Raw genomic sequence first — 21,473 nt, forward strand, 5'->3', positions numbered from 1 at the left:
GAATTCGCCATGATATATCTGATCCATGCATAATATCATGAAAAATGGATACAAATTTTTGACTGCTACTTAGTATCGGCAATAGGTCTGAAAAAGTATCTAAAAATATCAAATTTAGATATTTGTACCCTGTCAAAGTAAGGAACCATGGCATATATGTTTGGAATAGATTCCGTTTTGAGAGAGTTGAAAAAGCACTATCTCGTTGAAAGGTTCTATACATCCACCATTTCTCAACGCATTTCTTTAGACAAAGACTCCGTTTTTTCCGCTTTTCGGATGGTAAATATTTCTCAGAACATGGAGTGTGAATCAAACCCATGTTTGAATTGAAATTGAGATACTGATGCAAGTTCTTCTCTTCTGAATCAGATGGATTCATATCTGAAAGAGGTTGACAATAAGTTTTTTCAAAATTGACTATTTGTCCCTCTGTTAGAGGTGTTCCAGAAATGTCTGCAATCGAGTAAATAGCTCTACGAACTAATGGATCGGATCGAATTGCAAACTGGAAAGATTTGTACAAGTTATACCTTTCGTCACCACTTTGTGGAAAATCATTAGATATGAATATGTTAGATACCTGCGACTCGATTGGTGAAGGTGAAATAGTATCTCTCCCTAAAAAAGCATGTTTTTTTACCACCGCACAAAGAAAATATTTTGTTGCGAATGAACAAGATATTGAGGAATTGTCCATACGTAAAATCATAATTATTGATACGGGCGTTTTCCACATAAAAAGGGAATCTTTTGTTACAATAGAAGCAGAAGTGATGTGGATTATTCAAGAATCGAAGTCGATTTGCTTTATAAAAAGAATATATCAATGAACTTCTATGAAATGGTTTCACGGGATTCAGCCAATTGTCTTGATCGTGGGATATCATTGAGAAATAGGAATCCATGATATCAAAAGATTTCCTGCGATTATTTCTAGTATGGAATGAGTCAATCATCCACTTTGGTATCTTATTGACCAAAAATGGTGATATTGTTCCTCCATTGATCAAGAATTTCGGTTTTTGAGAAGTATTATGATCATCCAATAAGAAAGGTTTCAATTTTTTCAAATGAACGATTTGAAGACCTATTGATTCTAACAACTGATTGCAAAGTTGATCATTCGGACCTTTCAATTCATAGATGTGGATCTCAGACCTATGAATGGGGATATTCCCGAAACTCACAAAGAAAAAAGGAAGTGAGTTAGACAAAAAGAGAAGTAACTTGGACAAAAAGAGAAGTAACTTGGACAGAAAGAAACGAAGTGACTTAGACAAATCTTTTTTGTCGATAACCTCAGACCAATCAATCGAATATTGATTAATACGTAATCGATCGAACACTACTTGAAAACGGCTCTTCTGCTCAGAAACGAAATGTTCCAAATGCTCCTGGAAATTCTTACTCCCATTGGACCATTTGTATCTATATGCATTAGGATCCCGATTCATGGATCTCTCGGTTCGAGAAATCAAAATAAGAGGATCGAACCATTTCTTCTGACTCTTTTTCAAATTCGATAAATGTTGGTTGATCGTATATTTCATTATAGTTCTATGATTCAGAGTATCATTTCCTATTTGATCCCTTTGAATTCCATATTCGAAGTTGCGATCGGAGTATATGCTTCAACAGGAATCACGCACACAAGGGTAGACATAATGATAAACGTAATGATACCTTTTCTGTCTTTTTTTGTCACTCATTTTTGATCAGCATAATATTTTTCCTAATTTTTTTTTTCAATTATTGCTGGACTCTAGACTATATAGTTTAGATAACCCGCGAAAATTTTTGACATATTTGATTGCGATCTTGATATAGACAGGGCGCTCCTTTGTCTCAAAATCTGAATAGAACAATCTTTCTTATTTGAAGCGGTTCTTTCGGGCAGTTATCAAAAGAGGGCAATTGCTTCGAATTTGATCAATTGAGATATTTGGATTCAAATATATATTTTCTATAATATATATTTCATTCGATAATATATATTTCATTCGAATTCAAAGTGGATTCTTATTTTCTATATTCTGTATTCTTTTTAGATTCAATTAGATTCAAGGGCTAAGCACTGAATCAAAAAAAAAACAGAGAATAGATTCATGGGCCCCTACTTTATAATATAATGAAAGGCATGCTTGATAGAAAGATTAGATCACATAAATTCAACGAATGAGGTGGGTTCATTAACAACTCACAGATGAAAAAATGGCAAAAAAGAAAGCATTCACTCCCCTTCTATATCTTGCATCTATAGTATTTTTGCCCTGGTGGATCTCTCTCTCATTTAATAAAAGTCTGAAATCTTGGATTACTAATTGGTGGGATACTAGGCAATCCGAAACTTTTTTGAATGATATTCAAGAAAAGAGTATTCTAGAACAATTCATAGAAGTAGAGGAACTCTTCCTGTTGGACGAAATGATAAAAGAATACCCAGAAACACATCTACAAAAGCTTCGTATAGGAATCCAAAAAGAAACGATCCAATTGATCAAGCTGCACAATGAGGATCATATCCATACGATTTTGCACTTCTCGACCAATCTAATCTGTTTCATTATTCTAAGTGGTTATTCTATTTTGGGGAATGAAGAACTTCTTATTCTTAACTCTTGGGTTCAAGAATTCCTATATAATTTAAGCGACACAATAAAAGCTTTTTCTATTCTTTTATTAACAGATTTATGTATAGGATTTCATTCGCCCACGGTTGGGAACTAATGATTGGCTCTATATACAAAGATTTTGGATTTGCTCATTATGATCAAATTATATCTGGTCTTGTTTCTACCTTTCCAGTCATTCTAGATACAATTTTTAAATATTGGATCTTTCGTTATTTAAATCGTGTATCTCCGTCACTTGTAGTTATTTATCATTCAATGAATGACTGAAAAATGATTCACGGATTCAATTATAATCTTTCTTACTTTCGAGATAAGCAAAGCATGCAAAGTCGTACTTACTTTACTCTTTCTACCCATCAGGAGAATACAATTTCTCCTCTGTTTCAGTCATTTTTTTTTCAGTTTTCAGTAAAAGTAAATAGCAGAATCATGGCTAGGGAACTATACTAGTGACCTACCTAATTTTATTGTAGAAATTTTCGGGATCAATGATTGGACCATGCAAACTAGAAATACTTTTTCTTGGATAAAAGAGGAGATTACTCGATCCATTTCCGTATCGCTCATGATCTATATAATAACCGGGGCTTCCATTTCAAATGCATATCCCATTTTTGCGCAGTAGGGGTATGAAAATCCACGAAAAGCAACTGGGCGTATTGTATGTGCCAATTGCCATTTAGCGAATAAACCCGTGGATATTGAGGTTCCACAAGCGGTACTTCCTGATGCTGTATTTGAAGCGGTTGTTAGAATTCCTTATGATATGCAACTGAAACAAGTTCTTGCTAATGGTAAGAAAGGGGCTTTGAATGTGGGTGCTGTTCTTATTTTACCAGAGGGGTTTGAGTTAGCCCCGCCTGATCGTATTTCGCCCGAGATGAAAGAAAAGATAGGCAATCTGTCTTTTCAGAACTACCGCCCCACTAAGAAAAATATTCTTGTGATAGGTCCTGTTCCTGGTAAAAAATATAGTGAAATCACCTTTCCTATTCTTTCCCCAGACCCTGCTAGTAATAAGGATGTTCATTTCTTAAAATATCCCATATACGTAGGCGGCAACAGGGGAAGGGGCCAGATTTATCCCGACGGGAACAAAAGTAACAATACTGTTTATAATGCTACGGCAACAGGTATAGTAAGCAAAATCATACGAAAAGAAAAAGGGGGTACGAAATAACCATAATGGATGCCTTGGATGGACATCAAGTGGTTGATATTATCCCCCAGGACCAGAACTTCTTGTTTCAGAGGGTGAATCTATCAAACTCGATCAACCGTTAACAATTAATCCTAATGTGGGTGGATTTGGTCAGGGGGATGCAGAAATAGTACTTCAAGACCCACTACGCGTCCAAGGTCTTTTGTTCTTCTTGGCATCTATTGTTTTTGTACAAATCTTTTTGGTTCTTAAAAAGAAACAGTTTGAGAAGGTTCAAGTGTCCGAAATGAATTTCTAGATCTGTGGATTTATCAACATCAAATTTGTAAAAAAGAACAAATTCTTCCTGTCAATTAGGTTAGGTATAATGAAAAAAAGGATGAAAAGTCTTTTGCTTGTTTCTATTCTTTCTCTAGGAATTGCTTTTACCGCATTCAAAACAAAATATGTATATTGTGAACAAGACTATTTGTCTTTACCTCTTTTTTTTTCTTTTTTCAATCTAAATTGGACTAAATTGGGGGGTGTAATTATATTCCTATTGTCAGTGTCAGATTTAAATGTTACAGAATAGGTTTTTTTTGTTTTCTAAATTCAATTTGAGTAGATACTAAACATAAGATAAGTAAGTGGAGAATAGAAAGGAAGGATAAATGAGGGGAACAAATAATTACAGGGAGTATTCTTCGTCTTTCTAGCCTTCGACACAAGAAAAGGAATTTTACACACCCTTTTCTTGTGTCGAAATAATACCAATTCCGGGACCCGTTCCTCAAAGATTTCTATTCTTAGTTTCGATTTTTCCAGATTTTTCAAAACCCTTTATTTTTTCGATTTACTTATAATAGAATAAGTAATAAGGATAATATAACAAGTATAAAATAAGTCGAAATAAGTATAATATACTAAGTAATGGACAACCAAAAAAAAAGAGAAGGAATCCTTACCGATTTTTTTTGATAAAATAGAATCAAGGCGATAAACTTATAAAATAATTTCAAACTTTGATGAAATACTAAAATAAATAGAGTAAGATTAGACTAGTCTAGAAAAGGTTTGATTGATATCTGGTCGACAGAAAAAAAAAAGAAATATTAAATATGTGTCATCCAATTGAGTGATTCCTTTTTTTCTTCTAACCTTGAAAGTATCGATAGATACTATCGAAGATCAGATGCTATGAATCAATTAATTGAAATTGAGTTCATTTTTCAAAAAAATCATCGGAAAAAGTGATCTATTTGTTGTCATTTATACGACCAAAATATTATGATCATGATCATTAAGAATTCAATGGGACCCTTCCTCGCGAATCAGACAAAGAAAGAGGAGGCGGGCCCCGTTGAGTTCTTAAACTTTCATGCCTATAACTTAGTTTGTCCCATTATCCATTATTCCATATTACAGGGACGAACCCAATCCAGAATATGAACCATAAAAGAAAATATCTATTAAACCGATCACAGGAATACCAATTACCGTACCTATTATCCAAAGAGGAATCCTTCCAGTAGTATCGGCCATTTATCCCGCTTCCCTCCGCATTTCATCAAGTGGTCATGCTAAAGACATAAACAGTCATAGATAATTATGAGATACAATCCTTCCGAATGGGATAAGAGAATTCCTACTATTATTTAGTATTCTACTATTTTTTTCTTAATTGAAGAAATAATTGGAAAATAAAACAGCAAGTACAAAAATGAGTAATAACCCCCAGTAGAGACTGGTACGATTCAATTCAACATTTTGTTCGTTCGGGTTTGATTGTGTCATAGCTCTATAATTAATTCGAATTAGGTTTATCGTTGGATGAACTGCATTGCTGATATTGACCCCAAAAAAGAAACGGTAGGTACAGCTAGTCCGTGAACAGCCAACCATCGCACTGTAAAAATTGGATAGGTTCGATCTATGGTCATTGGGTCCTCCTAAAAAGATCTACTAAATTCATCGAGTTGCTCCAAAGAATCAAAATTGCCAATTATTAATGGAATTCCTTGTCGGTTCTCTGTAAAATACTCATTTGGACGAGGGCTTCCAAACACATCATAAGCTAAACCTATGCTGACGAATAACCAACCCGCGATGAATAGGGAAGGTATAGTAATACTATGAATGACCCAGTATCGAATACTGGTAATAATATCAGCAAAAGAACGTTCTCCTGTGCTTCCAGACATGCCGAGCTCCACATATTCTTGTAGGGGATCGATTCCGTAAAAGATGGGATCAGTAAATGGGAATTCACCGAAACTCAATCTTTGTGAGATCGTCAATATTGTACCAAAGGTATTTTTAGAGTATACCGAATCAGTATAGCTATCCTTCTTCTGACACAGCAACGCAATTTCAAACAGTATATCGACGTGAAGTGCTAGATAATTTCTTTCTTCTTCTTGCTTGTCGATGTATAACCAGGTATCATGCAATAGAAAATTCCTCAAATTCCTGGAGGTATTGGCTTGGGCCTAGAAACGGCAGATCAGGTAACCCGTGAATCCAACGAGTTGGTTTATAATAATTCATGAAGGAAATTATCATATTTCCGCAAGTCAATTAGATGCGAAATATAAAAATTGACTTTTTTTCGTAGTTGCACAAGAGGTTTTGTTTTTTGTTGGAAGCCCTCTTTTTTTTTTAAGGAATTGCTTAGTCGTCTAGTAACAAGTAAGAGTAGTCGATAGTATTAGATATAGATAAAAAAAGAGCAAGGAATAAAAAAAAATCTACTAATCAATATTTGTGAGGCGGCCTTTCTTGTATTCTTGTATTAGATCCAAAGGTTTTTTCTTGACCTAACTACAAAGATGATGAATCGATTTCTTTTTCTTTTCTACTCTTGTCCTGCCGCTCTATTTTTGTGAATACCGTTTATAATGATTGATGAAGCAAAAAATTTCAATTGAACTTATTATTTCAATTGGTATTTTTGCTTATCCCCCTCTCGTTTAAAAATTGAAACTTAGGTAAGTGCTTTATAAACATATGTATAAAAAGAACATATTTCATTTAGCTCCTTCATGCCTACTATAACTAGTTATTTCGGTTTTTTACTAGCAGCTTTAACTATAACCTCAGCTTTATTTATTGGTCTGAAAGAGATACGACTTATTTGAAAATTAATTCAATGAACGAACAATTCATAAAAAACAAAGCTTTCTGTCCTATTCCATATATTCTATAGCTCCTTACCGTGTTAATTATCAATTATTAGGTATTGATATTCATGGGCAATAGAAATTAATATTTAGGGATAGATATTACCTTTCTTTTTCTCCTTTCAAATAAATTGAAATGATTGAAGTTTTTCTATTTGGAATCGTCTTAGGTCTAATTCCTATTACTTTGGCTGGATTATTCGTAACCGCATATTTACAATACAGACGTGGTGATCAGTTGGACCTTTGATTAATTAACATACCTTTTTTTGACTGACCCCTTTAATTCTTAAATTTTTGAATTTCAATTTATTTAATAATTTTAATTTTATAATTTAATCCAAGGAGGTCAAATTCGAATTGCTGTTCAATTTTTTTTTCAGTTCGGTGTAATTTTCGACCTAACAAGAGCGGAATCACGCTCTGTAGGATTTGAACCTACGACATTGGGTTTTGGAGACCCATGTTCTACCGAACTGAACTAAGAGCACTTTCTTATCATAATAAATATGACTAAAGAGGATTCTTTTATAACCCCAATACATCGCGCACAACTATACTATCATATATCATATATAATATGAGAAAATGATAGATTATGTATGCTTAATTTTAATCAATCTAAAACGACTCCCTCGTTACTGCTCAAAGGAGAAGTAATAGGTAGGGATGACAGGATTTGAACCCGTGACATTTTGTACCCAAAACAAACGCGCTACCAAGCTGCGCTACATCCCTTTCAATTGGCCTACAATGTCATTGTAGAGAATCCCTGTCTTGTTTTCCACACCCTTATTTCATCTATTGATATACAAAACGGATCTTTCCATTTCCTCTTTTTGGTCTCATATAACAACCATATAATGAATAATAAATGAATATTTTTAGCGGGAATTCTCAAGCAGAAAGGGACCTATTTTGTTTTGCTGTTTTAAGAAAGGGAAAATCTTATCTATCGAATCATTGTACATTTAAATTTGAATTTTGAATTAGGAATTCCGGGTACAAATAGACAAATCCAAGTGGTCTTTAACCACACATACATGCGATTATATATGTATTACCATAATGTAATACGATAAAGAAGGAGGATTTTAAATGCGAGATCTAAAAACATATCTTTCCGTAGCACCGGTACTAAGTACTCTCTGGTTCGGTTCTTTAACGGGTTTATTAATAGATATCAATCATTTCTTCCCGGATGCGTTAACATTCCCTTTTTTTTAATTCTAGTTATTGCCGCGGGACGGGGCGAAAAAGATTAGATCGAGATACAATCAAATATCTGTGACTACTCTCTCGCCCCCCTTTTTTTTAGTTTTTTTTTTCCGAATTAGATAAGAATTAGATAAAATAAATAAGGAAGGTAGAACGAAAAAAGTAGATTCAACCTCACCGAAACTCGGGTTCAAGCTCCAATTAAATTACTAGTAGAGCGAAAAGAGAAATGTGGCTGGAACAACAGTATCCTACAAGATACTTAAAGAAAATACCGTACGGTGGTTTGATTCTAAATAGAGTTCGAAATCGTTGTATTACTTATTCTTATTATTCACTATTACTCTAAATCTATATTGATTTACTATATTGATTGCAACAAAATCTTTCAAGATTTGGTTTTGAGTTAGCAACTTTTATTTCTTTTTTTTTTCATTCCTTTCTTCTTCGCTTTTGATCGGAAAATAGAAAAGTTGGGTGAATTAAAAACTCAAAGGAGGTTCATGGCCAAGAGTAAAGATGTCCGAGTAACGATTATTTTGGAATGTACCAGTTGTGTTCGAAACGGCATTAATAAGGAATCAACGGGTATTTCCAGGTATATTACTCAAAAAAATTGACACAATACGCCCAGTCGATTGGAATTGAAGAAATTCTTTCCCTATTGTTACAAACATACAATTCACGGAGAGATAAAGAAATAAATTGAATCAAGTGCTCGTATGTCACCACTTACCGAGAATATGAAAATATGACATTAGGTATATAATATATTAAGTATAAGTATATAATTAGTTATATATAACGCATATTTTCTTTCTATATTATTAATATTATTTATATATTATTAATATATTTTAATTTATATATATTTCAATTATATATTTAAATGATAAATAATAATAAAATAAACAATAATAAAATAAACAAACCAAATCCTATTTATTATATTAATTCTATAATTTGAATTTCAAAATAGGATTTTAGAAATAGAGATAGGGATAGGATTCTTTTTAGAAATAAGGAATAAAGAAATCATGGATAAATCCAAGCGATCTTTTCGTAGGCGTTTGCCCCGATCCAATCGAGGGATCGAATTGATTATAGAAACATGAGTTTAATTAGTCGATTTATTAGTGAACAAGGAAAAATATTATCTAGGCGAGTAAATAGATTGACCTTAAAACAACAACGGTTAATTACTATTGCTATAAAACAAGCTCGTATTTTATCTTCGTTACCCTTTCTTAATAATGAGAAACAGTTTGAAAGAAGCGAGTCGACCACTAGAACTACTGCTCTTAGAACCAGAAATAAATAGGCTTACCCCTTCAAAAGAATCGAATCCGGTTGGGGAAGAAAAAAATATTTTTTTTATTGAGCGCATTCGCTCATCTTGTTTTGATGACCTTATCAGAACCTTATCAGAATCAGAATTTTTTATCATATTAATTTCTACTCTACCTTCTCCGAGTTCATTCTCGAGGGAACCCCATTTCATTTAAAGCATTTCGTTGGATTCCTTCCGATCTCCTTATTTTCTAATCTCGTTGGAAATCATATAAAGACAATTCCTATTTGAGATAGCTATTTGTGCAAGTATTTTACGATTCAGAAGCAACTGTTTCTTGTACAGATTGTGTATTAATCTACTATAACTATAGGATACCCCCACTCCGCGAATTACTGCATTTATTCGAGTGATCCACAAACGACGAAAATCCCTTTTTTTCCTATCTCTATCCCGATGAGCCGAAACCAAAGCTCTTATTCTTTGTTGAGTAATAGTTCGAGTAAGTCTTGAATGAGCCCCTCGAAAGCTTGATGCAAATAAACTAATTTTTTTTCGACGTCTACGAGCTATATATCCCCGTTTAATTCTAGTCATTGAATAAAAGAAATTTTGATGAATAACTAATTCTTTCTTTCAGTTATTCTTTTCTAGTCTATTAATAACAAAACGGATTCTTCCAATGTATAAAATAAAAATTCCAATGGCTTTTGCTACTCTAACCGTCCCGACCACGATTTTTCCTTTTTTCTAGGCATTTCATTTCGCCTTGAAATAAGAAATTGTATTGATACTAGGTATCAAAAAAAGCATATTAACTAAAATAAAGGAGTAAATAGAAATGGATAAATAAATAGTGGGTTCCATCGTTTCTATGGTTACTTCTTAAACGGTGAGGTCCTCTCTATACACCGGAGCTCATTCCTTCATTTAATTGGTAACTTGTACAGTTCACACTCTTTGGCTCTACTCATAAATTTTCCAGTAATAGATCTTTCACAACGAGATCTATCTTATACAGTAACGGTATGTAAGGATGAGGATTAATTGGGCAGCTGACCCTGTTAGTCCGTTCTTTGCAAGAGTCGAAGCATAATCTTTTTGCTTTTTAAATAGGATTTTCCCCGCTTAATGGATAAACATTTGCTACCAATGGGGAATTTTTTCTCATCTTAAATTCCAAGATTGTATTTGCGCCAATGGAAACCATAAATTTCATACACAATAGAAGGATATGGTAGATCTATCTTTTTTAGATAGTGAACGGACGAACCCCATTCTATTCACTGGTACGGATCGTTGATACTGAAAAAGTTGTTTCTTTTTTCTCAGCCCATGATCTGAACAAGTCGCACATACACCCTAGTACATGTTCCTCGGCGCTGAGGACATCCCCCAAGAGCAGGGGATTTCGTGACATTTCTAATTGGCTGTCTTGCATTTCTAATAAGTTGTTTAATAGTTGGCATACTGAATCATATACATAATAGACTGGTTTAGATCGATCCTAACCAGATGATTCTGAATTACTTCTTTTTCTATTTAATAGATTAATAAAATATTAACCCCTTAGGCTTAAGTTAATAAGGAAAGGAAGAAGAGGGATTAAATCAATCTTAATTAAATTGTGGATTGGTGTTAAATCGTTGCTATTGCTATTTGTTATTTAACGTATTTAACCGCTACAAGATCCACAATTCCATGAGCTTGGGCTTCTGTTGCTGACATAAAAACATCTCTTTCCATGTCTTCGGATACAACCCATAGGGGCTTGCCCGTTCTTTGTACATAAACCCTTGTGAGGCTTTCACGAAGTTTCAGTAGTTCTTCCGCTTCTAGGATAAATTCTCCTGTTTGTGCCTCATAAAAAGAACTAGCAGGTTGATGGATCATTACCCTGATGATATAACATAATAAAAGGTTCTTCTAACTCACATAATGAGGCGAGAAGAATAGCTAAAAATAGCTAAAGAATAATAAGAAAAAAAAGATAGAATTGAACAACCGTACAGGCATTTTTTTTGTGCATTGCATACAGCTTTACAATGGAATTCTCTTTTTTCTTTCATCGAAAAAAGAAAAAGAGAAAATATAGAGAGCGTCTATTAGACCCAGATCACTAAATAATCCAATTACCACCCTTCTTTTTTTTTTCTTTTTTTTCAGAAAAGTTCAAAAATACTATGATGGCTCCGTTGCTTTATATATTTATTTCATCTGTAATTCAGCAATCCCAAAGTTTCTTTTTTTTTTCAAAAAAAAGAAAGAAAAAAAATAGTCTTTTTTTTCGTACTCTTTTATTTTATAACATAAATATTGTTATAAATATTGTTAATAGCCTCTGGTGTGAAAAGAAAAAAAGTTTGTGACGCTGAGATGGGCCCACGAAAGCTAAGATAAAATTGGAAATGCCCTTTCTCTCATACTACTCTTTCGATACATAATCTAATGTTTTGAAAAAAAAGAAATCAAAAAAAATTTCATATCGAATTCGAAGTGCCATGCTATTATTACTTACTAACTCATATTTCATATGGCGAAGGCATAGTCTTCTTTTTTCTTTCCATCAAATAAAAAAACTCATTGGCGCCGAGCGTGAGGGAATGCTAGACGTTTGGTAATTTCTCCTCCGGCCAGGAGAAAAGATCCCATTGAAGCAGCCAATCCCATGCATATTGTATGCACATCTGGTTGCACAAATTGCATAGTATCATAAATAGCTACTCCAGGTATTACCCATCCGCCAGGAGAGTTTATAAACAAATACAGATCTTTGGTATCATTCTCTATACTGAGATATACCATAAGACCAATAAGTTGATTCGAGATCTCGCTATCAACCTCTTGGCCTAAAAAAAGTAATCTTTCTCGATAAAGTCGATTGATTAGGATAAAATTGTATCCCTTAGTAGCCGTACAGGCACCTTTTGATGCATACGGTTCAACAAAAATTGCGAAAAAAAATCAATGTGTAGATTCCAGCCATCCTTCGTTTTTTCTAGTGTGCCTTTTCTAACTTCTAATTTCTAACGAAGGGGCTTTTTCTTACATTTTTAAAATAAAATTCAAAATGAAATTAAAGAAAGATAAGTTTTGGCCCGTTTTCCTATAATCTATAATATAGAAAAAATTCGCTAAACTTATCGCACAAACTTTTCATTGATCTATTTTTTTCATTGGGATTCAATCCAAATCATGATGTCATTTTCTTGTTCCTGAATGGGTTTCATCAATTTTTTATTCAATTTTTTTAGGTTTATGCTCTACTTCGAGTAAAGATCCGCCCGATTTTGATTTGCGCATATAGGACAAATGACCCAATACTACATCTTTTTGCTATAATTTCATTTCCTTTTTTATTTTAATTTAATTCCTTTTTCTTTCATGTTTTTCGCCAAATATTCAACGTATTTCTCATATTATTCGATTGATTAATAGTTTGAAATCGTTCTTATTTCTATTTCTAATTTGTAAATAAAAAAGATTTATGATTATGATATAGGTGGTAATCATAAATGTATTACCAATTGGGTTTTTTTCTAAACGGAGCCTGGATGCTTCATTTTTTCGGTCCAACCAAGCCAACCATAAATCAGTCTAATTGAAAATATTAATCTGGATACCCCCCAAAAAATGAAATGGATCTCTAATTGCACTTCATTACACTTCGCGCTACAAATTTTTGATAATTCAATCAATCTTTTTAGGGCGAAACAGAGGATATCTAGATCGGGCGAGAGAACGGGGGAATCCCATATGACCCAATATATTTGACAAGTCGCACTATACGTCAACCCAAACTGCATCTTCCTCTCCCGGATTTCGAAAAGGAACTTTTGGAACACCAATAGGCATTAAAGGAAAGAAAAAGAATTAAATACTATATTTCACTTTGATCTGGAAGCGTAATAATGGTCTTAATAATATTGGCCTCATATTTTATACATAGATAGAATAAGGCCACAAAATAAAGAAAGACAAAATGAATGAAAGAGAATTCTTACCAATAGGTCCTTTGAATGACGAACAAATAGGGATGCGTTCATTCATAAAAAATAGGATCAACCCCCATTGCGTATTGATACTTATCGGGTATAGAATAGATCTGCTTCTCTTTTTTCTTCTGAGCCGAATTCCTCCTTTAATTACTAATGGAATAGAACAAATATTAATCCTTTCTCCGAAAGAATCCACCGAAAAGGAGAGGTATTCCAATGCAATAAAGTTACATAGTGTCTATTTTTCGTTGATAAAGGGGTATTTCCATGGGTTTGCCTTGGTATCGTGTTCATACTGTCGTATTGAATGATCCCGGTCGCTTGCTTTCTGTTCATATAATGCATACGACTCTGGTTGCTGGTTGGGCCGGTTCAATGGCTCTATATGAATTAGCCGTTTTTGATCCCTCCGATCCCGTTCTTGATCCAATGTGGAGACAAGGTATGTTCGTTATACCCTTCATGACTCGTTTAGGAATAACCAATTCATGGGGCGGTTGGAGTATTACAGGGGGGACTATAACAAATCCGGGTATTTGGAGTTACGAAGGTGTGGCCGGAGCACATATTGTGTTTTCTGGCTTGTGCTTCTTGGCAGCTATCTGGCATTGGGTATATTGGGATCTAGAAATTTTTTGTGATGAGCGCACAGGAAAACCTTCTTTGGATTTGCCCAAGATTTTTGGAATTCATTTATTTCTCTCAGGAGTGGCTTGCTTTGGCTTTGGCGCATTTCATGTAACAAGATTGTATGGTCCTGGAATATGGGTGTCGGACCCTTATGGACTAACTGGCAAGGTCCAACCTGTAAATCCGGCGTGGGGCGTGGAAGGTTTTGATCCTTTTGTTCCGAGAGGAATAGCCTCTCATCATATTGCAGCAAGGACATTGGGCATATTAGCGGGCTTATTCCATCTTAGTGTCCGCCCGCCCCAACGTTTATACAAAGGATTACGTATGGGAAATATTGAAACCGTCCTTTCCAGTAGTATAGCTGCTTTCTTTTTTGCAGCTTTTTTGTTGCCGGAACTATGTGGTATGGTTCAGCAACTACCCCATCGAATTATTTGGTCCTAGTCGTTATCAATGGGATCAAGGATACTTCCAGCAAGAAATATATCGAAGGGTTAGTGCTGGGTTAGCCGAAAATCAAAGTTTATCAGAAGCTTGGTCTAAAATTCCTGAAAAATTAGCTTTTTATGATTACATTGGCAATAATCCGGCAAAAGGAGGATTATTCAGAGCGGGTTCAATGGACAACGGGGATGGAATAGCCGTTGGGTGGTTAGGGCACCCTATCTTTAGAGATAAAGACGGGCGTGAACTTTTTGTACGTCGTATGCCTACTTTTTTTGAAACATTTCCGGTTGTTTTGGTAGACGGAGACGGAATTGTTAGAGCGGATGTCCCTTTTAGAAGGGCAGAATCAAAGTATAGTGTCGAACAAGTAGGTGTAACTGTTGAGTTCTATGGCGGCGAACTCAATGGAGTGAGTTATAGTGATCCTACTACTGTGAAAAAATACGCTAGACGTGCTCAATTGGGTGAAATTTTTGAATTAGATCGTGCTACTTTGAAATCCGATGGTGTTTTTCGTAGCAGTCCGAGGGGTTGGTTTACTTTTGGGCATGCTTCGTTTGCCTTGCTTTTCTTCTTCGGACACATTTGGCATGGTGCTAGAACCCTGTTCAGAGATGTTTTTGCCGGTATTGATCCAGATTTGGATGCTCAAGTGGAATTTGGAGCATTCCAAAAACTTGGAGATCCAACTACAAGAAGACAAGTAGTCTGATGCAAGATTGCTTTGTTATTTTTCGCTTCTACTTCTATTTGTGATTTGCCATAGGCTGCTAGAAAAATCTTGATTTAAATCGCTGCCTTTTCTTTGATTCTTGTTCTTTCTTTATTTTATTCGGGAGATGATTCCAAATAAACAGGTACGGAAGCTATAATTGTAAACCACGATCGAATTTATGGAAGCATTGGTTTATACATTCCTCTTAGTATCTACTCTAGGGATAATTTTTTTCGCTATCTTTTTTCGAGAACCGCCTAAAATTCTAACTAAAAAAATGAAATGATTTTTCATTATCTCAATTGAAGTAATGAGCCTCCCAATATTGGGAGGCTTATTACTTCAATTAGTCCCCGTGTTCCTCGAATGGATCTCTTAATTGTTGAGAGGGTTGCCCAAAAGCAGTATATAAGGCGTACCCAGTAAAACTTACAAGTAAACCAGATAGAGAGATGGCGACTAAGGTTGCTGTTTCCATTATTATATAATTTCAAGATCACAATGGGTCTATGATAAGATTGTTTATTTACAGCGGAATGATATACAAAGTCAACAGATCTCACTGAATACAAAATTAGATTTATGGCTACACAAACCGTTGAGGGTAGTTCTAGATCTGGTCCAAGACGAACTGTTGTAGGGGATTTTTTGAAACCATTGAATTCGGAATATGGTAAGGTAGCCCCTGGATGGGGAACGACTCCTTTGATGGGTGTCGCAATGGCTTTATTTGCGATATTCTTATCTATTATTTTGGAGATTTATAATTCTTCCGTTTTACTGGATGGAATTTCAATGAATTAGATTCACAAGAATCACGAAGCCTCGCTTTTCAATACAAAAAGTGAAACTTTTAGTTCTCGGATTTTTTTAGCCCCATTCTATTTCGGTAGTTCGACTGCGAAATTTATTTGTTTCTGTATTTCCGGAATATGAGTGTGTGACTTGTTATAATTGATCCTATTGATAGTACAGAAAATAGGCCTGTCATCTTGATCGAGATAGTTTTATCCCGTCGGATAGTCATTCTAGTATCTGGAGCACGGAATATATGAAATGGATCACAAAGTATTTGAACTATGATTCATACTTAATATTCAAACCTCACGGCCGGGCTCAAAAAAGAATTCAAAGAAAGAGTTATATTATTTATAAATCGAAAGATTTTTTATTCTTTCAAACTCTCATTTAGTTTATGCTTATTTTGATCAAAGGACAAACCTTTCTTTTCTTTGTATTTTTTTTATTATATCTATTCTATTGATTGAATAAGTGATGATCCAATGGTTCTTACTCAAAGAATCTTTGGACTTAGTTTGAAGGTTTTATTGAATCATCGCGGTTCTGGTATGAATCTGAAGTTTCAATTGATTCATAGGGTCTTAACAAGAGAATTCCTATCAAAAAGAAAGAAAACAAGAATAAAGCCACATTTCATACAAAGAACAAATCAAAGCAAAGAAAAAGAAATAAGTAGGTAAATAGAAGATTCAAGAGGCCTGTAACGATCAACATAAAGACGACTGTGCTGACTTGATTTTTTGGCATTATAATTACAACTACAAAAAAGAGCTTTCGGATTTTCACTCTTTTGTGTCTTCAGATAAAATTGAATGAAAAGATTAAGAAGTTTCAAACTTTCTATTCCATATCCGTTTCAGCTATTACTTGGGTGTTTTTGTTTGTGCTGTACGAGATGAAATTCTCATATACGGTTCTCGGGGGGGTCCTCTTGGTTTACCTATCTCAATAAAGTCTATGATTGGTTCGAAGAGCGCCTCGAAATTCAGGCGATTGCAGATGATGTAACTAGTAAATATGTTCCTCCTCATGTTAACATATTTTATTGTCTAGGAGGAATTACGCTTACTTGTTTTTTGGTACAAGTAGCTATAGGATTTGCTATGACTTTTTACTATCGTCCAACCGTTACTGAGGCTTTTGCTTCTGTTCAATACATAATGACTGAAGCTAACTTTGGTTGGTTAATCCGATTAGTTCATCGATGGTCGGCAAGTATGATGGTCTTAATGATGATCCTGCACGTATTTCGTGTCTATCTCACTGGTGGTTTTAAAAAACCTCGCGAATTAACTTGGGTTACAGGCGTGGTTCTGGCTGTGTTGACCGCATCTTTTGGCGTAACAGGTTATTCCTTACCTCGGGACCAAGTTGGTTATTGGGCAGTCAAAATCGTAACAGGCGTTCCGGATGCTATTCCGGTAATAGGATCGCCTTTGGTAGAGTTATTACGTGGAAGTGCTAGTGTGGGACAATCCACTTTAACCCGTTTTTATAGTTTACACACTTTTGTATTACCCCTTCTTACTGCTGTATTTATTTTAATGCATTTCCTAATGATACGTAAGCAAGGCATTTCTGGTCCTTTATAGAGAATATAGACCATAGCTATATTGTAACCAATAATTTATCTTATTACTTGGGGGAGGAACAATAGTATTTCATTGCTACAAATATGGATTATTGAAAAAAAATAAGACATGTATTTGGATATTTCCTTTCAACTACAACAATATTCTATTATTTATTTAATATGACATGAATAGTTGAAGGGAATTCCCCAAAGAGAAAATGGATTATGGGAGTGTGTGACTTGAACTATTGATTGGGCCGTGCAGAAATATGCCTTTATCTGCTACATTGGAATTCACAACCAAATGTGTCTTTGTTTCAACCACCGTGTAAGCCCCATACAAAGGATAGGCTGGTTCGCTTGAAGAGAATCTTTTCTATGATCAGACCTGACGATGTTGTGTATAAATAGGGCTCCGTAAGATCCAGTAGAATAAGTGATTTGGCATAATCCAAATTAGATTTTAGTTTTTTTTTTTACTTTCTTATCTTAATAGTATGAAAATGCATTCATTTCTTCTACATCAACCCGATTTAATTATACTATCGGAGTGAAACAAGGGATCTAAAGAAGAGCAAAGGCTAGACTATATTAGTAACAAGTAAATCCTTTGTATGTAAAAAATCTCGATATATTTTTGGGATAAAGGTGAATCGCAAGGCCTAAGACGACCCATAAAGCACTTGATCACGATCAACTTTGTACGCCTACTTGGGTATTGAGCATTTACCTGTAAAAATGAAATTCCTTGGAATGTATAATTGCAACTCCGTAAAATGGAATCGGGTACCTTTTTTCTTACATACGGAACCATTCATATATGTGGGGATAACATATAGATTTATTTTAAACATATAGAATATAGATTTATTTTATAGGTATCCGTTTGTATCCATTTGATTCGATTGACTTTTGCTTGAGCCGGATGATGAAAAATTATCACGTCCGATTCCTTTGGGAGATGGATCTAGAAAAATTCACCTATCCTAATAACAAAAAAACCTGACTTGAACAATCCTGTATTAAGAGCTAAATTAGCTAAAGGTATGGGTCATAATTATTATGGGGAACCCGCATGGCCCAATGATCTTTTATATATTTTTCCAGTAGTAATTCTCGGTACTATTGCTTGTAACGTGGGCTTAGCGATTCTAGAACCTTCAATGATTGGTGAACCCGCGGATCCATTTGCAACTCCTTTGGAAATATTACCTGAATGGTATTTCTTTCCTGTATTTCAAATACTTTGTACAGTACCTAACAAGTTATTGGGTGTTCTTTTAATGGTTTCAGTACCCGCGGGATTATTAACAGTACCGTTTTTGGAAAATGTTAATAAATTCCAAAATCCATTTCGTCGTCCAGTAGCGACAACCTTTTTTTTATTGGTACTGCAGTAGCCCTTTGGTTGGGTATTAGAGCAACATTATCGATTGATAAATCCCTAACTTTAGGTCTTTTTTAAATTGAATCAATTAAAAAAAATATCATGATGTGCGTATCTAGGGAGTAGTCACTTCAAAGGCAAAGTGAATTCTCCCTAGATACATTTATTCAATTCTGGTCCGAATCTATAGATTGTGCTGAAGGTTCAAAATCCATTGGATTAAAAATTTTGATAAATCAATTTCGAAATGCTTTTTCTACTTCTTTTCTAGAATACACAGTATTTGTTTTACATCTTCTATGCGAAAGTGTTCAATTTTCATAAGGTCTTCTCGACTGTTATTCAAAAGGTCCAATAATGTATGTATATTGGACTTTTTGAGACAATTATAGATCCTGGGAGGCAATTCTGATTGGTCAATAAAAATCGATTTCAATGCTATTTCTTTTTTCTTTTTTGTTAGTTTAACTAATCTATCATGAAACGGAAAAAAAGGTAAAGTAACATCGTGTTGATTGTTTTCTAAATGGAAGTTTTCTTCTTCCGCATGTAGAAAAGGAATAAATAAATCAATCAAATTGCGAGAGGCTTCATGAAGTGCTTCTTTCGGAGTTAAACTTCCATTTGTCCATATTTCTAGAAAAAGTATCTCCTGTTTTTCATTATCATTCCCATAACAATGAATACTATGATTCGCATTTCGAACAGGCATGAATACAGCATCTATAGGATAACTTCCGTCGTGAAAGTTCTTTGGCGTTTTTATATCGTATCCTCTATTTCTCTCGATTTGTAATCCAATACACAAATCAATTGGTTCGGTTAGGCTGGCTACATGCTGTGTATTATCAACGATTTCCACAGAAGATGGTAAGATGATGTCTTGAGCAGTTACATATCCGGGACCCTTGGCACAAATAAAGGCGTTACGAGTTCCATACAAATTCCCTCTCAATACAATTTCTTTCAAATTCATTAAAATTTCATGGACTGATTCTTGAATACCTACTATGGTAGAATATTCGTGGGGTATTTTCTCAGATTTTGCACGTGTAATGCATGTTCCTTCTAGTTCTCCAAGCAAAGCTCTTCGCATCGCAATGCCTATTGTGTCGGCTTGGCCTTTCATAAGTGGAGACAGAATAAAGCGTCCATAATAAAGGCGCTTACTATCTGTTCTTGATTCAACACACTTCCACTGTCGTGTCCGAGTCGAAGTAGAGACTTTTACTTTCTCTCGAACCATAGTAATATTATTTTATTTGATCAGATCATTGAATCATTTATTTCTCTTGAAATCTCTTTAGTGTTTATTTCTACACACGTCTTTTTTTAGGGGGTCTACAGCCATTATGTGGCATAGGGGTTACATCCCGTACGAAACTTAATAGTATACCACTTCTACGAATAGCTCGTAATGCTGCATCTCTTCCGAGACCAGGACCCTTTATCATAACTTCTGCTCGTTGCATACCTTGGTCTACTACTGCTCGAATAGCATTTCCCGCTGCGGTTTGAGCAGCAAAAGGGGTCCCCCTTCTTGTACCCTTGAATCCACAAGTGCTGGCGGAGGACCAAGAGATTACCCGACCCCATACATCTGTAACAGTAACAATGGTATTGTTGAAACTTGCTTGAACATGAATAACTCCTTTTGGTATTCTACGTGCACTTTTCCGTGCACTACTGCGCCCATTCCTGCGTGAACCAACTTTTGGTATAGGTTTTGCCATATTTTATCATTTCATAAAGATAAGTCAGAGATATATGGATATATCCATTTCATGTCAAAATAGATCTTCTATTTTTATTTGTTTATCGCTTTCTTTAAGATTAGTTTCTTTTCTTTCAGGAGTTCTTTTTAGAATAGAAAGATTATCCTTATCTTTGTTTATGTCTCGGGTTAAAACAAATTACGATAATTCGTCCCCTCCTACGGATTAGGTGACATTTTTCACAAATTTTACGAACGGAAGCCCTTATTTTCATAGTTGTTATTCCTTAAATTTTTCCGAATTCGCTTATTGCAAGAAAATAAGTTTCTTGAAATTTGAATTGGATCCCCCCAAAAGGAATCTTGAAGTTGAAAAAACTACCTAATCGTTCGAATCCTTGTTGCGAAGTCTATAAATTATACGCCCCCTGGTTGAATCATAAGCGCTTACTTCACTTTTGTTGACTCTATCCCACGTTGGTAAAACTCTCCCGAAACATAACCTAAAATCAGTTCTTCATTATCTAAAGGAATCCGGAGTGGGAGTGATTTACTAATTAAACCTTCATGAATCCATTTTTTTGTTCTTTTATTCCAGGTAAAACTTCCTTGACGTATCAACTACCGTAGGGCAGGAGGAGTTCTATTAGACAACCCGTGCTTTTTTCTTCTTCTTTTTTGCACAAATTGAGACTTTCGGATACAATTCGTATACCGGACAGATTACCATATATAAC

The 21,473-nt window shown here is 34.7% G+C and overlaps 3 protein-coding genes, 2 non-coding genes and 4 pseudogenes across 6 annotated transcripts; 4 read left to right on the plus strand and 5 right to left on the minus strand.

Moving 5' to 3' along the window:
• The window catches only part of LOC121213561 (protein Ycf2-like), a 4,821-nt pseudogene extending 3,109 nt beyond the window's left edge, over positions 1-1,712 (minus strand).
• A 283-nt stretch (positions 1,713-1,995) lies between these two features.
• On the plus strand, positions 1,996-2,950 carry LOC121213904 (chloroplast envelope membrane protein-like; annotated as a pseudogene).
• A 185-nt stretch (positions 2,951-3,135) lies between these two features.
• LOC121213903 (cytochrome f-like) lies at positions 3,136-4,403 on the plus strand (annotated as a pseudogene). The gene has a single exon (XR_005909424.1). The product of XR_005909424.1 is annotated as a cytochrome f-like (transcript).
• Positions 4,404-7,376: 2,973 nt separating this feature from the next.
• On the minus strand, positions 7,377-7,450 carry TRNAW-CCA (transfer RNA tryptophan (anticodon CCA)). The gene has a single exon. It is a non-coding gene; the product is annotated as a tRNA-Trp (tRNA).
• Positions 7,451-7,623: 173 nt separating this feature from the next.
• On the minus strand, positions 7,624-7,697 carry TRNAP-UGG (transfer RNA proline (anticodon UGG)). The gene has a single exon. It is a non-coding gene; the product is annotated as a tRNA-Pro (tRNA).
• A 5,922-nt stretch (positions 7,698-13,619) lies between these two features.
• On the plus strand, positions 13,620-15,577 carry LOC107909847 (photosystem II CP47 reaction center protein-like; annotated as a pseudogene).
• Positions 15,578-16,970: 1,393 nt separating this feature from the next.
• Positions 16,971-18,328, plus strand: LOC121203388 (cytochrome b6; the record flags this gene model as incomplete). The annotated part of the gene is made up of 1 exon (XM_041086354.1): positions 16,971-18,328. A coding segment is annotated over one exon (684 nt), but the record flags the coding sequence as incomplete, so codon positions are not given.
• Positions 18,329-19,129: 801 nt separating this feature from the next.
• Positions 19,130-20,756, minus strand: LOC121213906 (DNA-directed RNA polymerase subunit alpha-like). Its single transcript, XM_041087249.1, has one exon. It carries the CDS (start codon positions 20,266-20,268, stop codon positions 19,279-19,281), a length of 990 nt encoding a protein of 329 aa, XP_040943183.1. The 5' UTR covers positions 20,269-20,756; the 3' UTR covers positions 19,130-19,278.
• LOC121213909 (30S ribosomal protein S11, chloroplastic) lies at positions 20,219-20,755 on the minus strand. Its single transcript, XM_041087250.1, has one exon. It carries the CDS (start codon positions 20,753-20,755, stop codon positions 20,339-20,341), a length of 417 nt encoding a protein of 138 aa, XP_040943184.1. The 3' UTR covers positions 20,219-20,338.
• Positions 20,757-21,473: the final 717 nt, after the last annotated feature.

This window comes from Gossypium hirsutum, chromosome D01 (genome assembly GCF_007990345.1).
Source record: "Gossypium hirsutum isolate 1008001.06 chromosome D01, Gossypium_hirsutum_v2.1, whole genome shotgun sequence".
NCBI lineage: Eukaryota > Viridiplantae > Streptophyta > Magnoliopsida > Malvales > Malvaceae > Gossypium > Gossypium hirsutum.